At 38.4% G+C, this 20,894-nt stretch overlaps 1 protein-coding gene across 2 annotated transcripts in view; it reads left to right on the top strand.

The window, feature by feature from the left end:
• Window positions 1-20,894, top strand: part of Myom1 (myomesin 1) — a 136,154-nt gene that overhangs the window by 33,886 nt on the left and 81,374 nt on the right. For both annotated transcript variants that reach the window (XM_046467439.2, XM_046467440.2), the window contains exons 6-10: window positions 8,392-8,484; window positions 10,174-10,262; window positions 10,387-10,449; window positions 14,110-14,274; window positions 18,400-18,561. In XM_046467439.2, the coding sequence (XP_046323395.1) occupies window positions 8,392-8,484; window positions 10,174-10,262; window positions 10,387-10,449; window positions 14,110-14,274; window positions 18,400-18,561 (572 nt within the window). The remainder of the gene's footprint in view (window positions 1-8,391; window positions 8,485-10,173; window positions 10,263-10,386; window positions 10,450-14,109; window positions 14,275-18,399; window positions 18,562-20,894) is intronic.

Here is a 20,894-nt window from a genome sequence, read left to right as displayed (position 1 = left end):
TTCTCCTTCCATTGTACATTCTAATGCAATTGTCAATGCCTTTGTGATCCTTCAGCTTATCATTTTCCTGTCCTATGTCTTGAGTATGGAAAAGGAAAAATATCTGTCACAAAGAGTAGAAATGTGAGAGTCATTGAGCAAAAAAAAAAAAAAAGGGCTGGGGATGTGGCTCAAGTGGTAGTGCGCTCACCTAGCATGCATGTGTGGGGCACTGGGTTCGATTCTCAACACCACATAAAAACAAAATAAAGATATGTGTCCACCTAAAACTAAAAATGAATAATTTTTTAAAAAAAGATTCACCTGCAATATCAATTTGTCTTTGAAAGTTCTGGATTTACTTACAATTTTTCTGTGTATGCAAACTCTTTCAAGGGATTTTTGACTTTGAAAGCCAAAAATTAAAAACCAATACTGGCTATGAATTATTAAGGCAAACAATGTAATTTTTAAATTTATGTTTTATTTTTTTTTAAATTTACGTGTTTTAGAATATAAAAGTAAGTTAGAAATAAGACTGCCTTTGTCCCACCCCTCTTTGTGACAGTGGAATTGCTTCATTTGGCTCTTTAAAGGAACATGTCCTCCTAAAACAGCTTACTGGGCTGGGGGTATGGCTCAGTGATAGAGCACTGGCTGTGTGAGACTTGTCTAGTCCCCTAGTCCCTGGCACCACAACAAACAAACAAAACTTGATTACTTCCCATCAAAAAAAGAAAATCCAAGCTTTATTATAAAAATTCATGAATATCTACATCATGTACAACCAGAAGAATGAGTAATTATACTGTTTTTATATGCAATGTAATATAGTGCATTCTATTGTCATGTATAGCTAATTAGAACAAATTTTTAAAAATGCAAAAAATAAAAATGAAGAAATCCATGACTAATAAGTTTTCAACTCCCAGAAATATTATTTGGTCAATAAAAATTCCTCTTATTTTGTAAATTAAAATATATTAATAATAAATGAATAAACAGCATCCTTAATTCAGTAGATATAGACATTACATATTTTCCTATCTTTCTTTTCTTGCCTTTTAAGAATTAAAAGATATTTTTCAAAAGGGTGCAAAGTCATCTCCGGGAAATAAATATTAATTTCTTAAGCAGTCATTTATCCTGTGCAAGGCATATGGAACAAGAAATCCAACCACCTATCACTGATGGTCTTATTAAGCCCGAAGGATGTGATTTCAGAGGCAGAACTCAACTTTAGAGATTAAACTCCCTCCACTGTGCTTTGCTGGCCTGGCAACAAAATAACTGAAAAACAAACAAAACAAACTCCCCAGAAAAAAATATGAGATGACCATACTGATGACCCTTAGAGTCCTAGTTAAAGTTAAAAACAGCACTGTCCATTTTCAGTTATACTAAGAGCTAAGAAGTACTACAAATTGTCCCCCAAATCCTTCACATGTGTCTTTATTGATTTTGCTTTGTCTCAGAGGAGTGGAGAGCTGGAAGAGCTTCCTCTAGACTCAAAACCCCCTTGATGCTTTAGTCATATATAAGGTAGATGGACACAATAACCCAGTGCCTCACGCATGCTAGGTGAGCACTCTACCACTGAGCCACAACCCCAGCCCCAGATGCTTTAGTTTTAATTTCATGGAATTTCAGAGTAGCAACTCCTTCTAGCCTGAAGCAAAGCAGCCATCACTGGGACTCAGTTTCTTACTGTAAGTTCTCCCAGGAGGGACAGAATATTTCACAGGAAGTCTCATCTTGCAAACTGAATGAAAAAAAATAAATATTAAAACAAAACAAAACAAAAAAACCCCCCAAAACAGCACAGAGGACAACTAAGAAAATAGCTAAACTACTTCGAAAACAAGATTTGTCCCTGGGTGAATGAAATTTGGATAATGAACTCAAAGATAATCGACAGTAGGCTACGGCAATGAACAGGGTCAGATCCAGGTTTGTGGGACAGGAAACTTACACAATTTGGGAGATGCTCTTTACAAAAAAGACTATAAGGTTGGTAGTATAAATTAGGCCTAAGGCCTTGCAGGGCCCCATGTTGGGGAGATACCCTTAAATTTAAGCCTCATTCATTTCCAGGTCAATCTACCTGTGGGAGCAGATTCTTTGTGGGATGTGTTGCCTTTTTCAAAAGCCTATCTGGAGCTCTAAGCTGTTTCGTAATGCTGGCAGAGTATGCCCTCTTCAGTAAGGTTCTCCTCAAAGAGCAGGGAAGCCACAATCCAAACAAGAAACAAGGTTACTGGTGATTACTTTGCTGCCATTTATGCCTTTTTAGTACCTAATTGCAGCTTCCTGGGCCAAACCTTGAGTATAGTATGCAGGAAATACTGGGGATGCCCTTTCTGAATAGCAGGAGGTAAATGAAAAGAATATGTTTGGGATGATGCTTTAAGGTACACCCAGTCCTAACAGTTAAATCCTGAGTCATGTCTTTCAAAGGCTCGTGTGCAGGGGCCTGATTCTCTCAGAACCCTTTCCAAAGAGGGTTTGACTCCAAGTTTCCACTGGGCACAGTTAGGTCATGGGAATCCCTGAGGTCTAACAACTACCATGAACATGTAGCAGCTATTCTTCAGCCAATCCCAGATTACGACTTCTATTTAAGTGGAACCAGAGGTTACCCAGAGGGCACTAAATGGCAGGAGCACATGTCACTCATCAAGGCCAGGTGCAGGGAGGACGCCAGCACCGTCCTCTTCCCAACTCAGAGCAGAGGGCAGCCTGTTTATGAGTTGGATTCAGTAGGAAAGTTGGTGGCAGAGGATGCTGAGCCACACCATGGTGAAACCAGCCACCTAGAGGGGAGCTGTGTCAACATAGAAGGAAATTATTTATGTAGTGGTAAAACCAAAGTTTTAACACCTGATAGACCAAATTTTTAGGTAATAACTTGCATTATAATCTGTTAGGAGAGAAAAAAAATTTATGTTTGTATTTGTTTTATTTGCATACTGAAATTTGCATAATGAAATATGTAAGAACCTGAGAGGAGCAATGGACTCTCAGGGAGGAGTCAAGTAGAAGGGGACAAAAGGGATGGTATCAGGAAACAGGCTGTTTGCTCTGTATCTTTTATATCTTCTGGGTCTTGGAGCAGATCAGTATATTACCTAGTCAGATTTTTTAAATTACATTAGATAGGAGAGAAGAAAGAAGGTCTTTTTAAAAAGAGAAAATTACAGGCACACACCTGTAATCCCAGCAGCTCAGGAGGCTGAGGTAGGAGGATCACGAGTTCAAAGCCAGCCTCAGCAGAAGTGTGGTGCTAAGCAACTCAGTGAGATCCTATCTCTAAATAAAATACAAAATAGGGGGATGTGGCTCAGTGGTTGAATGCCCCTGAATTCAATCCCTGGTAACTCCCCCGCCAAAAAAAAAAAAAATAAAAGGAGAAAATTGTCTTAATTTTGCCTTTTTTTTTTTTTTTGTATCAGATATTGAAGCCCCATGGGCTTAGCCACTGAGCAACAATCTCAGCCCTTTTATTTTATGTTTTGAGACAGGGTCTTTCTTTCTTTTATTTATTTATTTATTTTGTTTTAATTAGTTACACATAACAGTACAATGATCTTGACATATACAATTGAATCAGATTGGAGACAGGGTCTTTCTAAGTTGCTTAAGTCTGTTCTCAAACTTTTGATCCTCCTGCCTCAGCCTCCTGAGTTGCAGGGATTACAGATGTGTATCACCATGCCTGGCAATTTGGCCCTTTTTTTAAAGGGCCAGATTTAATTGGATTTCTGATTTGAGGACTAAAACAAATTTGTCAATGGAGGTTTTTTTGTTTGTTTGTTTTTTTTGGTACCAGGGATTGATTGAACCTAGGGGTGCTTAATCACTGAGCCACATCCCCAGCCTTTTTTTATTTTTTATTTTAAGAAAGCTTTTCACTAAGTTGCTTAGGGCCTTGCTAAGTTGCTGAGGCTGGCTTTGAACTTGAGATCCTCCTGCCTCAGCCTCACAAGCTGCTGGGTTTACAGGTGTGCACCATTGCTCTTGGCATCAATGGAGATTTTGATTGTAGCCTGCAGGGATATAGAGCAACTCATTGTAGCATTATATTGGTATTAGTGAGTAATATTCATTTATTCACTCCACACCTGTGTTTTCAAATCTATGTTGGGTCCTGACTAGACCCTTAAACAAGATATTTGTATGTAACTCCTTAGTCCAAAAGTCACTGTCAAATAGACACTTGATGAAAATGATCATTAAGCATTTAATTCAAACCTAGGAATAAAATATTTTAAATGTAGGAAGATTCTAGAGATTTGTAAAACTTCTATATTTGCAAATTTTGAGAATTTGTATATTCTCTCATGAAATTATATGCATTGAATTTATTTGCAAGATTAGAGCTATTTACTATATATATTTAAATTTAGCAGTTCCTATCATATTATCATAGGAAAACAACCTAAACTTAAAATAGTTAACGAACATTATTTGCAAATTATTATCAGTTCCCAACCTAAGGGTATGGGAGTTTATTTTAGGGTTTTCTTATTTAACTCCAAATCTATCCTAATGGGATAGATCTTTCAGATAATTTTAAAGTAGGTATTAGCTATTTATTCAATATTTAAGGTTGGATTTTAAGCACCAGTTCCATTTGTGGTGAGATTTAAAATGTTCAATATCATTTTGGTATGAAATGTTTGTTGATTAAAAATAAAAACTATTACGAAGGCTTGATTGTGTTTTGCTCAGCCGAAGAGCTTTCACTGTAACTTCTCATTATCAAAGTCAGTCTGACATCTGAGCTGACATTTGTACAGAAGGTGACAAAATTCACTGGTGGCAGATTTGTTATTCTAGAAATACTTACAGTATCCTGAAAGCTCATTAACTGATAGTTTAATGAACTACTTGAAAATCATAATGGAAATGGCATACATCTACATATTTGCAAGGATTTAAGAAATCCTTTGACAAATAATCCCAAGGTATAGATCACTCTCTAAAATTAGCCAATGACTGTCCAGTTTGGAATTTCATTTTCCAGAAATAACAAGTGGCAAAGTGTATACAGAGCAGGCTGCAGGTCCTTCTTTCTTCTCTAACTGAAGACTGAAAATGGCCAATCTCAATGGACCCCAAACCTGAGTGCCTCATCAATGAAACTCCTTGGAGAATAGAATGAAGTTGCTTTTTGACTTCATCCTTTCTATTGCTTTAGCCCACAGTTTCCTCCTTTGACATCCAGAGTTCCAGAGGAAAGACTGGAAGCTCCCCAGTCAGAGCGTTGTGTGTATACATAAAACCAATTTTCTTTGCCAGGTGGTCACATTAGAAGAGTCGTTGAGTGTTTAGGTGGGGGAAATATTTAGCTGGGGGAAAGTCTTCAAGGTGCTAAGTTGGGCAGTACCCTGGGAATTGCAAAATACCATTTTAACTCAAACTTTATAGAGATATGAACAGCATTGTTGACCCAAAGCCAACTTGAGTGTCACTCTGTCCCTTGGTCAAGCAGCACTTGCCACAGTATTTAGTGTCATATTGGTCTCCTTGTGCTGAGAAGAGCTACTGAAAAGCCTTCAGCACATGAAAATATGGAGCAAGAGGGAGCTTCCTGGTGGAATATGAAATGACCTAAACCAGTCCAATCCAAGAACATGCTAATCAACCTGTTCTACCCTGTCATTTATCAAAATGGGGACTGTTGAAGATTAGGGGTGGCCAGGAGATTTCTTTTGACAATACATCTCTGATCAAATAGTCCTCCTTGTTTAGAGCCCTGTGGGGAGACAGCTGCCCGAAGTGGCTTCTGGGCTGGCAGGAAACAGTTTGTGGTAGCAATGCCTTCTGTGGGTGGGGGAGAGGGTTATGCAACTACACCTGCTGTGCAGCTGCAACTGTAGCTAGACTAACCCTCTTCAACTCACATCTGAGAGAAGCAAATGCCTCAGCTTCCTCTCTTTGTATGTACTTCTTTAAAATTATCCCTAGCATGAAGGATATGCTTGTCAGAATTCCATTCTTTCAGAAAAAAAAATGATGAAGCTACAATTTATCTATTGCATCACACAGTAATTGTCTTCTATCTAATTAACCAACACTGAGTACCTACTATTTGCCCCATGACTCATCCTGCTTCAAGAGTGGGACTAGAAATAAATATGGATCAGAGACAGTCCTCATCAGGGGACTGGCAACCTAATAGAGGAAACACAGATCCAATCATTATTTTGATAAATCTTATAGTTAGCAATTTGAACCAAGTAATCCTGATTGATTATTCATATTGTGTGGGATTTTTAAGGAGGAGTCTATTGAAGAAGTGCCATTTGATCCGAATCTTGAAGGATGAGTTGAAATTTTGCTTAGAAAGGAGAGTGAGCAAGGTAAAGAAAATGAATAATGTATTGAGGCAAGGGGCCCCACACCTGTTACTGCAGCTCTTTTGGGGCCTAAAACAGGAAGATGGCAAGTTCAAAGCCAGACTGGGAAACTTAGTGAGACCCAGTCTCAAAATAAAAAAACAACAACAATAAAAATGAATGATTTTGCTTTAGAAACCCTATTAGTTTTCCATTGCTATAACAAAAACTAAGGCTGGATGTTTTGTAAAAGAAAGAGATTTATTTAGCTCACAGTTTTGGAGGCTGAATCCAAACAACAAGTTGCCAGTTCTGGTGAGTGTCCTTCTTAGCTCTGTCATAACATAGCAAATGGCATCATGGTGAGAGTTAATGCAAGAAGTGAAAATCACAGAGTGGCAAAGGCTAAGGAGGGACTGGGCTTGCTCTTTTATAACAATTCACTCTCGTGGAACTAACCAGGATCGTCAGAAATATTTTAACAATGCTAAGGGTAATGACCCAAATGACTTTGCACCCAATCACTTTTAAGAGGTTCCACTCATAATACCACCACACTGAGGACCAAGCTTCTGACACATTCCCTGGGGGACAAACCCATCCAAAAACCACAGTGAGGGCACAGGGTGTGTGTGAGTGTGTGTGTGTGTGTGTGAGTGTGTGTGTGTGTGTGTGCGCACATACACACAAAAGAGAAAGAGAGAGAGAGAGGAGTTAGGGAGAGGAAAGAACTGGCTGACGCTGATATTCTTTCTGTCTCTTTCCACCACTTTCCCTGCTCCTAAATATCCTTATAATCATTTCCAAAAGTATGCAGTTCCATAGAGAGTAATTGGAAAATGCAGAAATCCATAGGGTCAGGAGCCAGATTGTCTGGGTTTAAATCCCAGCTCTGCTCTTCCTAGCTGTGCAATGTGGGGCAAGTTCCTTAATTTCTCGATGCCTTGGTTTCTTCTTCTGTCAACCAAAGAAAGCATTACCTCATATGGTAGTTGCAAGGACTGAACTTACGGATTCTGCCTAGGCATAGAGCACTTGGTGAATCCTCTATCATTTGTGGTTATTAGTATTACTTGTACACGTGAATTGGGGTGTCTCAAAGGAAAACCCAGCTCCTCTTTTGGGAAGAACTGGTTTAAGGAGATAAGCATAACCACTGGCTCCTGAGAACATGAGGACATGGAAAGAATCCAGTTGCTACTTACAGATGTGTGTGACCCAACCCACCCTCTGGGGACTGAGAGGCTTAACCACCCATGGAACAGTCAGAAAAAGAGAAGCTTTTAGCTTTTGAGAGGAGTTTCCTTTTCTACTTTATAAGTTTTTCCAAAGTAAGAACCATGTTTGTTTACGACATAGAATAAACCACTTAAATATAATGATCTTTCAGTAATAATGACGTTGTTTTGAATAATGACATGCAAGAATGTTAGCAAGAAGAACATTTTACTTTCATCTCACACAGTGAGCCAAACATGAAACCTCTATTGTTATGTCAACAATGGTCAATTTTTAGCTTTTTTTTTTTATTGACACATACACAACAAAGTGTATGTTACATATAAATATAGAGTTTTGGTGAATTTTAGACTGTGTACACCTCTAACAAGAAACCTGTGTAACAGCACCCAAATCAAGAAACCAGACATTATCAGTACCCAAGATGCTTTTTTTACACCCCACCCTTCACTCCAGGAAATAACTATCCTGACCTCCAGCTGCATTATCTGGTCTTTTTGGTTTTGCACTTATTACACTGTGTGCTCTTTTGTAATCGGGTTTTTCCATTAACAAGAGGTTCATAAGATTCATCCATATTGTTCTGAATAGTTCATGTTTTTCAAGTAAATTTTATGGAAGAAGGGAAAGTACTTCAGCAAGAAATTTCACTGTATTGCAAGTGCATTTTCTTTAAGCTCATATAATTTATATTTATTAAATAGATGCCACTGCTATCCTCGGGGCCTTATTTATAGAAGGTGTCCCCGCAAGAAGAAGAATTGGATGTGTGTGTTTAATCATGAAGTTATTTGCACGCCAGTAGATTCATTTCATTTCCATCATCTTACAGGTATAAAAATCAGGTGCCAATAAATGTCCATGCAAACCCTGGAAAGTATATTATTGAAAGTCGATATGGAATGCACACTCTGGAGATCAACACGTAAGAGAACACCAATGTTTGTGTGTGTCATCCAACAATCGTTCGGGGAAGTTTGTCACCACCCAGTTAACAGTCGCTCTCTGCTTCTCCTCCCAGGGCAGCCTGATGACAATAGGAAGCTTCTTACACACCCACAAGTGATCCTTATGACTAATCCTTACCATGCCCACACTGCCTCCCAGTGTGATTTTATATTTGAGTTTAGTCAAAGATGAGGAGAAAAATTAATTCATATCTTTTTATTCATATTTTCATTACTGGACAAATTTCCATAGACATCAGCAAGAAAATATGTTGTATAAATAGTCATTTCTATCCAGTTATCCTTTCAGAGTCCTAAATCAACATCATCGTCATACTCTTTTGATTTTAATCAATAAAAGGCCATAGAGATTGGGGTAGGTGGCATTGAAAGGTTGGACTTGGAGATAAGGTTCTGTCTTTCCTTCAGCTCACCAGGAGCTGTGGAAAACCATGTGCCTTGTCAATCTATGTATGCAAAGCGATGAGACATTGGGATGTTTGAGGGTAAAGCAAAAATCTAAAGCAAAATCTGAGCATGGATCCCACACCAAAATTTCCAAGTCCTCAAAGGTTTATCAAGTCTCCCCAAATGGTTTTGCAACCCACACCAAATTTTATGGATTAAAATAAAATTAAACAAGCTCCAACCCTTTTCAGTTCAGATAAAACCTTGGGGTACTGAGATGTCCAAGCGAAATTTCCATCATTCCATTCTCAAGAGATTTGTATTCTTCTCCCCAGATCAGAGGTGTTGGCCCAAGTGACACCTGGCTTCAAACAGAACCCAGGGGCCTGTGTTGTTCACCAAACGCTGGCCCTGATCTAAGTCACACCACTTCTGCCAGAGGGTGGTTCTACTGATGCAGCCATGAACAATGTGGCTGCTTTCAAAATTAAAAAACTATGAGTCAGACTACTGTATTTGCCTTCCTGGGTTCTGTTGCTGTCTGTAAAATTTCTATAAGAAGAAGTAAGTTTATACAAATGAAACCAAACCTTGAGGAACAACGGAGAACATGGGGAACTGGAGGGATGAGATACAAAACAGCCTACTTTGAAATCTTAGCCGGTTCCTCTCTCTCTGTGAGATCCCTCTCTCCCTAATTCCATTTTTATAAGACATTCCAATGGGCATTTCTTGGGTTAGGCGGTAGGCTGAAATTCCAAGTGCATCTGAATGGTAGTAAAATTGGAGCGTTTTGAAACTAGAACATAGAACCATATGTGAAAGGTTTACAGCTCAGGGAGACTGTGGGAATCTCTAAGGAGGGGCTGCTTCTTTCTCTTCCCTGGGCCTCCAGACTGAAACCCACCACAAAAGACTGGGCAGCAGGGCAGCCAGACCCTCTGGTGTGTCTCCAGGTAGTTACCTGCCACAAGGCACGTGGCTGGACATTTTCTCCTCCCAAAACAGCTTTAGATAAGTTTACCATAGTGTTGTTCCCACTGAGCTGCTGGCATGGAACTGCAGTAGGTCCCTTGCTCTGTATGAAATCCCACAGGTAATCAGACCAGAGACAGTAGCTTCATGGAGAGCCCCCAAGAGCCACATGTTGGCCACTGAGTGGCAGTGTGCTGTGTGTGCATAGAGTGCCCCAATAGAAGAGCCACTAATTACCCAGGTCTGTCACTGTGATGGCCATTTGTTTCTATATGTTCTTTCAGATGTGATTTTGAAGACACGGCTCAGTACCGGGCCTCAGCGATGAACGTTAAAGGAGAGCTTTCAGCATATGCGTCAGTTGTGGTAAAGAGTAGGTTTGCTGCATTTGTTTTATTCAAAGTGTTTTTTTTTTCTTTTAACAAAATATCTTCTGATTGTTTAAAAAAATCAGTAAGTTGACCATGAATCAGTTCACATGTATTTCTCTTTTCTAGGATATAAAGGAGAGTTTGATGAGACTCGCTTCCATGCTGGGGCTTCTACCATGCCCCTCAGCTGTAAGTTGAATAATATATTTGTTAAATGTCATCTTTATGTAAAATACAGCATAATAAGCTATTCTATAAAGCTGAATTAAGTGATACTATATGTAATATAATATATTGGATGTATTAAGTTTTGTGGGTATTTTGTTTTTGCTTGTTTTAGATTCTCTGGTTACTGTTTTCTTTTGGGGTCAAATTACTTGGAAAGCCAGATATGATAGGCTAAGAATGGCAAGACTTAAATGATTTTAAGTCTTCTTGTGTTAAAACTGAGAAAGACATTGTGCAAACCTAAGCAGAGTGATGTAACTAAACACACTAAGTGTGTGCACACACTCCCCCACATGCCCCCTACTCTATATCACAACATTCCACTCATCCTTAAAAATTCAGGTCAGCATCACCCCCTTGAGGAACCATGTTTGACCTCCACTCTATCCCTTTGTCCCATCCAGTCAGAAGTAGGTGTCCTCAGTGAGGCCATGGCTCCTCCTCTGAGAGTCTGTGACATGGGATACTGTTAACTCTTAAGTTATCTCTCCTACCGGTCCTTGAGCCACTTGAAGGCAAGGCTGAACTTCACCTTTATCTCTGAACTCCATTGCCTGGCACAGCATAGATATTTGATAATGAATCAATCAGTAAATACATCTATTTATAAAGTACAATTTTAAATCCAGTCTAAATGTGGTTAAACAATAAACTATTCAAAATATTTTGGTCAGTGGTAATTTGAAAATTTGTGAACTTCAATCATTTTATCTATATGAGAACTTATTCATATTTTAAAATTAAACTCCTTATGGTTGTTGAAATCCTTATATGCTTACAATGCTCAGGCTGAAAAAGGTAGTCAAGCCTGAACGTGTTTCCACACATTAAACAATGCATGGTGGTTTTGAAAATGGTTGATGAAGGTCTTTTCTCAGAGGTCAGTCTTTCACCTAAATGGTTAGTTATATATATCTGTAGACGCCTACTTCACTGGCTTCATGGAATGGTCCTTATTTTAATATTCCAAGTTATAATCATTAGTATCAGTTCCATGTGTGGGTGGGGATGATGGGTAAAAGTGAGGAAGGAGCCCATCTCAAATCATGCCCTTTTTCCATCACTTGATTTAAATTGAGATAGAATAGTTGGAAACGTGAATCTACGACTTACCTCTCAACAATCCCAAGACTGGCCTGTTGATCATTCCACCATCATCTGAATATATCCTGCTCATTTCCATCACCATCTCATACATAGTTCACGGTTCTACATTTTCTTTCCTGTCAAGCCAGATCCTTAAAGCCCAGCTTACCCTACTTCTCTTCCTGATCAACTTTATCGAGCCTCTTCTGACTGGCCTCTGACTTAACAATTGGTCCTAACAGAAGATAGAGGGCTCGTACTTTCAATTGATGTTTACTGAGTACCTGCTATGTGATTAGGTACTGGTTTAATTGCTTGGAATATGCTGCTAAATATCATAGACAAAGCTCCCTGCCCTTGGTTTTGTTCTAATGGTTAACATGTATTAATTGGTTGTTCTAAACACTGTTCTAAGATATTTTTGTATGTACTGATGCACTTAAAGCTCATCAAAAGCTTACAAAGTAGGTGCATTTTTATCTATGCTACCCAGATGAGTAAAGAGATTGGAGTTTAAATCATGGAACAAGACCACACACAGTGGTAGAAAAAGAACTTGTAGCCTGTCTTTTTAATTCTAAACTGTATTTTAAGCCAGGGTTTGGCAAACATTTCCGTAAAGGACTAGATTGTAAATATTTTAGTCTTTCTGGGCCATATGGTGTCTGTTGCAACAACTCAGCTCTGCCACTGAACATGAAAGCAGCCATAAACAGTAGGGAAATGAAGGAGTGTGGCTGAGTTCCAGTAAACACTTAGCCATGAACATTGAGTTTGAATTTCCTATGGCTTCTCAATTTCCTGTGGCTTCTCAGTCATAAAATATTCTTTTACTTTTTATTTTTCTCAACCATCAAAAAAAATTTTTAAAAAATTCCTAAGGGTACTAAACAGGAGGAAGTCCATATGTGGCCCACAGATTTCCCAACCCTACCCTAAACCGTTTTTTGCCATAATGGAAAGTACACAGGACAAAGGGTTGAGGGAGTGACTAAGGAAAGATATTCTATCTTCTGGTTGGTAAAGCTGGCTTCCTGCTGAACCCCAAGGCTACCCCAGACAGTCTAATCTCCGGTCTAGAAAGAAGGAGACTGCTTGCTGGAGCTTTTAGATCACTGTAGAGCCTCCTTATTGGTTTCAAAACCTCAGGCAGCACTGGAACCAGCCCAGCCCTCCAATGCTGAGCAAGAGTTAGTCAAATCTACTCTCTTCTTGGTTCTCAGTGGAACATCATCACTTAGAAATGAGGCAGATGGGAGACGCTCTTAGGAGAAAAGTTATTTCACCAATGGTTAGTGGTTTTGTGGGGACACACCAGTTCAAGGCAGTGCATTATATTGGTAGAGAGCAAAGCTTCTGGGAACATCCTGCCAGTACAGTGAATCTGGCTATGTGGGTAAATGTGGGCAGTGATTTAATCCCTCTAGGGTTCCCTTTCCTCTACTATAAAATAGAGATAATAAGAGTCCTTACCTGAGAAGATTATTATGGGGCTTAACTGCGTTGATCGCTATTAAATATTTGGAACAATACTTGGCAAAATTGAACCCAATGCTAGGTTGCATTTTCAAAGGGAAGTTAGGAAAAGAAATGAAACATGAAGAGAAAGGGACTAAGTTTGAGAGTTGGGTTTGAATTTTAATTTCACCCATGTTTCCTATGAAATCACTAAGTCATCACTTCTTTCCTGCCCCCTTTCCTTTGAGGAAAGAGAAACTAAAATTGAGGAGACTTGATGATACAGGCATTTATCCAATCTATATATTGAGAATAATCTTTTTTAAGCTATATATTTTAAACTTTAGTTTTCTTCCAATTACATTTTTAAATACTTAAAAATTTTAGGTCATTAAAGAACCAGCTGCAGTGGCACACGCCTATAATTCCAGCCACTTGGGAGGCAGAGGCAGGAGAATCACAAGTTCAAAGCCAGCCTCAGCAAATTAGCAAGTCACTAAGCAACTCAGTGAGATCCTTTCTCTAAATAAAGTACAAAAATGAGTTGGGGATGTGGCTTAGTGGTTAAGTGCCACTGATTTCAATCCTTGGTACAAAAAAAAAAAAAAATCAGGTCACTAAAGTAAAGAAAAGGAAGTAAATTACTGAAAAACTGTTTTTATGAGTAACTTATGTGGTTATTTGGTCCCAAGAGTACAGCAGTATAGTATAACTCAAAATCTAAAATTAAAAAGTGCATATGTTGCAGCTAGCCTGCACTATATTAAGTCTAGGCTAAATGTGATATGAGTTTGCATTCAAGACATTAAACCTGACCTTTTAAATTCTGTTCATCATTATAATGAAACTAAGTATTTAGTTTCTATGATCAATGAAGCAAGAGTTCCCATGTCAATTTGGTATGTGTATGTTCTACCTACTTATATGAAATTAAATTTTTGCCCAGATAAATCATTTGATCAGTCTTTATTTCAACTTTTTTTTGCCTGTTTTTATGCAAATGCTTGTGTATCTTGGATTAAAAAAAAGAAGAAGAAGAAGAGAGAAATTACTGATATTTGTTTTTGTTGTGTTCAGTTGCTGTAACCCCTTACGGTTATGCATCCAAGTTTGAGATCCACTTTGATGACAAATTCGATGTGTCTTTTGGGAGAGAGGGAGAGACAATGAGTCTGGGCTGTCGGGTAGTCATCACTCCTGAAATTAAACATTTCCAGCCAGAGGTCCAGTGGTACAGAAATGGTGAGTCTTCATAACAAATTCTCACTTCGGTTCTTACCCACAAAAGGTTGCAGACCATATTGCAGATCTGCTTATCAGGGAGAGAACAACCTGCTGTATGTTTAAAATGTTTTTACATAGACATAAAAGTAGCAACACTTTTATAATATATTTGTGATTAAAAAAAAAAAAAACTCACTGGGTACAGTGGTGCACGCCTCTAATCCCAGCAACTCAGGAAGCTAAGGCAGGAGGATCGTGAGTTCAAAGCCAGCCTCAGTAACTTAGCAAGGCCCTAAACAACTTAGCAAGATCCTGTCTCAAAAATTAAAAATAAAAAAGGGCTGGGGGTATGTTTCAGTAGATAAGCAACCTTAAGTTCAATCCCTGGTACTAAAAAATAAAAATCTCTATGGTATAAGTGATAGGTTTGTGAGGAAGGGTATTTTACCAAATGAAAGAATTTTTTTTAAAAAAAGCATATTTAATTTAAAATTAATTTTATGACATAGAAATTTCTGGAAATATATATATGTATATATATGTGTATATATATATGTATATATGTATCCTATGAAACAATAAATTTATGATGTTATTAAGTATCAGAGTCAATTAAGAGGAAATTCAGACCTTAGCACTTCTGTTTTAATGTATTAAAGGCTCTTTATAAGTACATTCTACACATAAAATATGCAACCTACATTGACATCTCTTTAAGGACATAAAAGTAGATAAAATGATCTTCCATTTTATGGTATATTAAAATCAATGCTGGTAGAACAGAAAAAAAACTGTTCCACTATCCTTTCCTCTAACTCTGGCTTTAAGATACTTTATTTAGCTTTAATTTATTTTAAAGAGTTCTAGAGCCATGATACTTTAGTGTGAGTAAGAAATAAGGTTATTATTTCCCCTTTTAAATCCTGTCTGGTTAAAGTCTAGATAAAGAGAAGGAAAGGGGAGGGGAGGGGAGGAGAGGGGAGGGGAGGGAAGGGAAAAAAATTATCAAAATACGATGATTAGTTGAAGCATTGAACTTACTAAATAATACAATCTTGAGTCTGGGGTCGTGGCTTAGGGGTAGAGCACTTGCCTAGCATGTGTGAGGCATTGGGTTCGATCATCAGCATCACATAAAAATAAATTAAATAAAGGCATGTGTCCCACAACAACTAAAAAAATATTTTTTAAAAAATAATACAATCTAAATTAGCATCCTAAATATTAGATCCAAAGTACTGAGTTTCTACACCAGGTTATCTCACCCAATAGATGATGACATTGAAACTGTCTGGAGAGAATAAAGCATTGCAGTAAATCACACAGACAAATTCTGTCAGCAGGAGATCTCCAGACTTGGTGGTGGTCACTCTGAGGCCCAAGCTCTTTTCATTATCCCGAGCCTCTTCTTACATGGCTGAAACATGAGTTCTAATACTGAAAACCAAAACTCCTAGGAAAGTTTGTACTTTCTCTGACCTTTCTGTGTCCCTTTATGTCTGGATATTGAAAAACAGCATGGCTGCTAAAGAATCCAACTCCCCCTTAGGTACAAGGCAAGTCCTGTGTTAGCTCTCAACTGACAGAGGATATGTCACAGAAAGAATAACAAATGGACCTGGAAACTCTCATCATCCCTTTTAATTTATCTTAAAATTCTTCACCAAGTTTATTTCTAGAGAAGATTAGACTTTAAAGTTATTAAAAATTGTAAAATTCGGGGCTGGGGTTGTAGCTCAGTGGCAGAGCGCTTGCCTTGCACATGTGAGGCACTGGGTTCAATCCTCAGCACCACATAAAAAAAGAAAGAAAGAAAATAAAGATTTTTTTTAAATGTAAAATTCAAGACACACATAGCTATTCTGTGTCATTAGTAAGGTTATCAGACAGTTTTTTTCTGCTTAACTGTTTTATAAAATAAACTTCAGAAATACATAGAAAAGTAAAAGAAAAAAAATAGTTAATGAGGCTGCTTTGTGGTATTTCCTATTAGGGATTTGATGATAGTTCAAATTCCATTTTGTTTATGAAAAAAGAAAAAACAAAAAACTAAGGCCCAGAAAGGTTAAGTGATTCATTAATGAAAGTGATAGGACTGAAACAGACCCTTCTAGAGCTGACTTTTTGGGCATGCAAACTGTGCTATCTCACAAGACCACTCTGGAAGGGGACTTGAGCTTGGTTTAATGCTCTGCTATCACCATCTTAATATTGTTAATCATTTTAAATTATTTTTTTAGTTGTAGTTGGACACAATACCTTTTTAATTTTATTTATTTATTTTCATGTGGTGCTGAGGACCGAACCCTCGCACATGCTAGGCAAGCGCTCTACCGCTGAGCCACAACCCCAGCCTTATTGTTAATCATATTATCTTTGAACTTGTGTTTTATACATGAAGTCCCATGGGTCTATGGAGCATGTACATAATTAGAGGACATACACTAAGTGGCAGTGCAGCCACACAGAGGCTCAGGCCCTCAGTGTGGTGGACTGTGGGTAGCACACTCACCAAGGAATGACCCTGACTTTCAGGCATGTATGTGAGCACCTGGGCGGTCTCATGGAGGGTTTTAATATGCTTCTGGGGACCAGGACCTGGCTCAGGTTGGAATTAGCAACAGCAGTGGCACCATCCCCAGAAGCAATGGTGACTATGGCTGTGGCCCCAGAGGAAAGGAGGGATTCTACCGAGGATATAGTATGGACATACACAGTGGGAGGCCAGCTTCCCTTTCTGTCCCCACAACTCATCTCTATGGAATTTGCACATAGATTAACTCCCCAGCACTGGGACAGGAACAAGCAAGCAATAAACCTTGTCAGTTAAATATTACACACACATATGGACATTGCAATAACATGCATAAGGCAGTTAGACTTCTTCAAAGACTTTAGAGTCTCTGGTTTTGAGGCTTAGATATACACATTGAGGTGAGTGGGGTAGTGCACACTATAATCCCAGAAACTTGGGGGGCTGAGGCAGGAGGATCACAAGCTCAAGGCCAGCCTCAGCAACTTAGTGAGGCCCTGTCTCAAAATAAAAAATAAAAAGAGGACAAGGAATGTGATTCAGTGGTGAAGCGCCCCTATTTTCAATCACCAGCACAAAAGACAAGAAAAGAAATCACATTGAATTTAAAGATTCTAGGATTTGATGGAAAGAACATGATTTTCATATGAATTTTGGGTGAACGAGTTATACAAGGAGGACAGTTCTAAAGTTAACTTTTCCTTGTAATTAGATACAGTAATAGAAAGCATAAACAAGTATTTCAAATTATATAAAAATCACAGATCATTTTTTGATTTCTTATATGCCTGTCTCATGTTAGAGGACATGCCAGAGAAAATATCAAAATGCAGTTGTGTGAATTTACATTTAAAATTAAATTCAGAATTATGTGAAACTGATTTGTGTGGAGTTAAATCTTTTTAGAAAAATTGTTTCTCCAGAATCATCAGTTCTAGAGTACTAAGATTTGTATTTTAAAAAAGATTTTCCAAAAGTTAACCCAAAGTTGTCATAGCCTACATTATACTCATTAACTGTTCCAGTAACAGTTAAACCAGCAAAAAAAATCCTTCTCTAAATAAAAACTTAATCAAATTCATTAGTGAGCTTGCATTTGCAGAGTGATTGACATTGCTTTGATTATGTTGATTAAAAATGAAGTTGCTCAAAGCATACATTTTGTAAATAAATTTGCAGAAAAGCCATAAATATCTTATCAAGATGACCCATTAGTACTATTGTTTATTGTATATAAAATTATGACACCAAAATATTATTTTTTGCAGTTTGTATGACCCCCTATTATGTTTTATACATAATAAAAAACTCCAAAGCAAAAATCTTGTAATTTAATACCTTTTACTGAATTTTTCCTCTATCTTTGGAACATGGGGGTTGGCAGTTTAATTTTTCTACTGAGCAATGCAAATTATGTGTCTGACCCAGGGTCCTCACCTCTGTCTGGTATTTTTGCTAATTTAAAGATGGCAGATGGTCTTAAAGATCTAGAGACTTCCTCTAAGTGTCAAATAACTTTCAATATAGAAAGGAGAAAAAAGAGGGAGGGAAGAAAAATAGGAATAGAGGGGGGAAATCAATTAATTTGCTTATGTTTTTTTAATTTCTAGGAGCACCTATTTCTCCATCAAAATGGGTGCAAACACACTGGAGTGGAGATCGGGCAACGCTGACATTTTCTCATCTCAACAAAGAAGATGAAGGCCTTTATACAATCCGTGTTCGAATGGGAGAATATTATGAACAATATAGCGCTTATGTCTTTGTTCGAGGTAAGACCTAGCAAAAGGAGTACACCCAACCATATTTAAAACACCAAGTCCCAAATCAATTTATCCAGACATGTTTTTGTAATGATGAGAGAGCCATTTGAAATTTCTTCCAGATTATCTGGAATAGGAGTATTCATTTTAGGTAAAATCAGATCTAGTATAAAAGGTGATCCCTGAAGGCACCAATACACTGGTAATTGGTTCCCAGATCATGGATTTCCCACACCTTCAGTGAGTTTTCTATAAATGATTGAGTAGAGATGCTAAATTCTCATGAAATAGAAAGCCATCTCAATTTGTAGAAGCTGCCACAAAAGAAGATATGCTATTTTGGAACTCACTGTTTAATATGTATGTCAAGGAGGAAATTTAATATTTCATGGCAGCCCCTTCTTTATGAATTTGGTTTTGATGATCTAGGAAATGAGGTGCCACCTTAATTCTATAACTGTCAATTTGGTGAAGCTTTCTTTTTTTCGGTGGTGTCTTGAATGGATTGGATATATACAAGTAGAATGTGGAATCCTAGCACTTCGGATGACAGTTAACAGTTTGAGGCTGCCAGGGGGTGTTCTGTGTTCTTGAGTGTGATGGTCATTTAGGTACAGCCACAAGAGGAGACACAGGAGAAACTAAGAAAGACAGAGCTTATTGTACTCACAGATTCTAGAAACAGGAGGCACAGCAGGGCCACATAGGAAGGCATCTTGATTGGTCAGGAGGCAGAAGAAGCCGTAGCAAGGAGAGAGCCTAGCCTATGACCTTTATTGTCGTTTCAGGAAAGACAGGGTAGAGCAAGGTGAAGAGTTGAAAATTGGTTAGTTTGGTTAATTTTGGTAGGCTCTGAGCTCCAAGGATGGTCTCTTGTTGTCTGGTACCTGGACCAGGGATGCTGAGGGCAGAGAAATATTGCCTCCTTAGATGTATGGACCAGATGGTGGATGTATGGCTCTGGATTGGTTGATTAGCATATCAAAGGCATGTTCCTGGCTGCACTCTTTGCTGTCCCTAAACATTGGCTATCCTGGAAGTTTATGAAGATGTCAAAGCATCATAATACACAGAAAAATTAAACTACAAACAACACAGTCTTTAATTTTTATCTCATATGCACTAGATAGAATCATAAACTCAGAGACATTTTGATCAAATGTCTATTCAGGTGCCCTGAATTGGGGCCCACAGAGACCATAAGGTCTGTGATTAGAACTGTATTTAAATATAATTGATTTCTTTTGTAATCTCATGTATTTCATTCTATGCATTCAAAGGTATTCTTCTCTGAAGGAACTTTTAGGTTTTATCTGCTCATCCAAGCGGTTTGTGGCACAACGATAGTTGGGATTCCCATTCTATCCAACCCCTAATTTTAAGATGCAGAAGCTGAGGTTCAAATAAGTACAGAAATTTACTCAGGAGCAGAAGTAGATCTAGGATACAGGTCTTCTAACACATTACCCAGGATTTTAATTAGGGTACAGGTTAAGTTGCTGAAATGAAACAACAAAAAGTTTATTTCTCTCATGTCTATATGTTTAGAGGTAGGTGGTCATCCAGATGCCTCTGCTCACTGTGGTATTTCAGTATCTTCGGTCCCATTATTCTATTTTGTCCCACAATGCTGTCCAGGTTCCCATTCCAGCTTACAGAGAGGAAGGGAAAGGAAGTGGAGGGGGAGAGGCAGAGTGGCACACATCACATCTGCTTGTGAACACGGAGTACCGAGCATCCCCCCACCCTGGGTGTCTAGTCCCTCTAGGGAACCAGGGTGTTCCCAGCTCAGAGGTTCCAATACCAAGAGAAATAGGAAGAGTGATTATTGGGGACACTTAACAGTCTACTCTACCCATCGTGTTAAACAGTAATAAATAATCATTGAAATCTGCTGCAGACCAGCCACTGAAAAAGACATAGAAATATCTACAACATCTGAAAAATGTGGCAGTCTTTGTCTTCCACAAAAGCATCATGGGCAAAGTCCAGCATTTCCAGGGAAAGAGAGGAGCTAGCCTTCTGCAAAATTGCAGTGAAATCGACTCACTGGAACTCATCAGCAAGTCCGTTTGTTGAGCCAACCCACCTGGATAAATCTGGTTAGATAAGGGCTGAAGAAGCAGCCTTTGCCTCTGGTCTCAGTTGTCTTGGCTGAACTAGCAAGCATCTCCAGGTACTCTAAAAACCACATACCTTTGTGCTTCCTGCGTGGACTTTTTCTGGGAATCCTGACATGGTCCAGGGTTCCTCAGCATTTCACAGTGTCTTGCTCAGATTGCATGCCTAACTAGACTGGGAAGCAGGAAAGAGGTGTCAAAATTTGAAATTTATACTTCAGC

This window comes from Marmota monax, unplaced genomic scaffold, assembly GCF_021218885.2.
Source record: "Marmota monax isolate L192 unplaced genomic scaffold, Marmota_monax_Labrador192_F-V1.1 WCK01_AAM20220418_F8-fsc00103, whole genome shotgun sequence".
NCBI classification, from domain to species: Eukaryota; Metazoa; Chordata; class Mammalia; order Rodentia; family Sciuridae; genus Marmota; species Marmota monax.
Note: the sequence above shows the minus strand (reverse complement) of the source record. Positions and strands in the feature narration are given on the sequence as shown.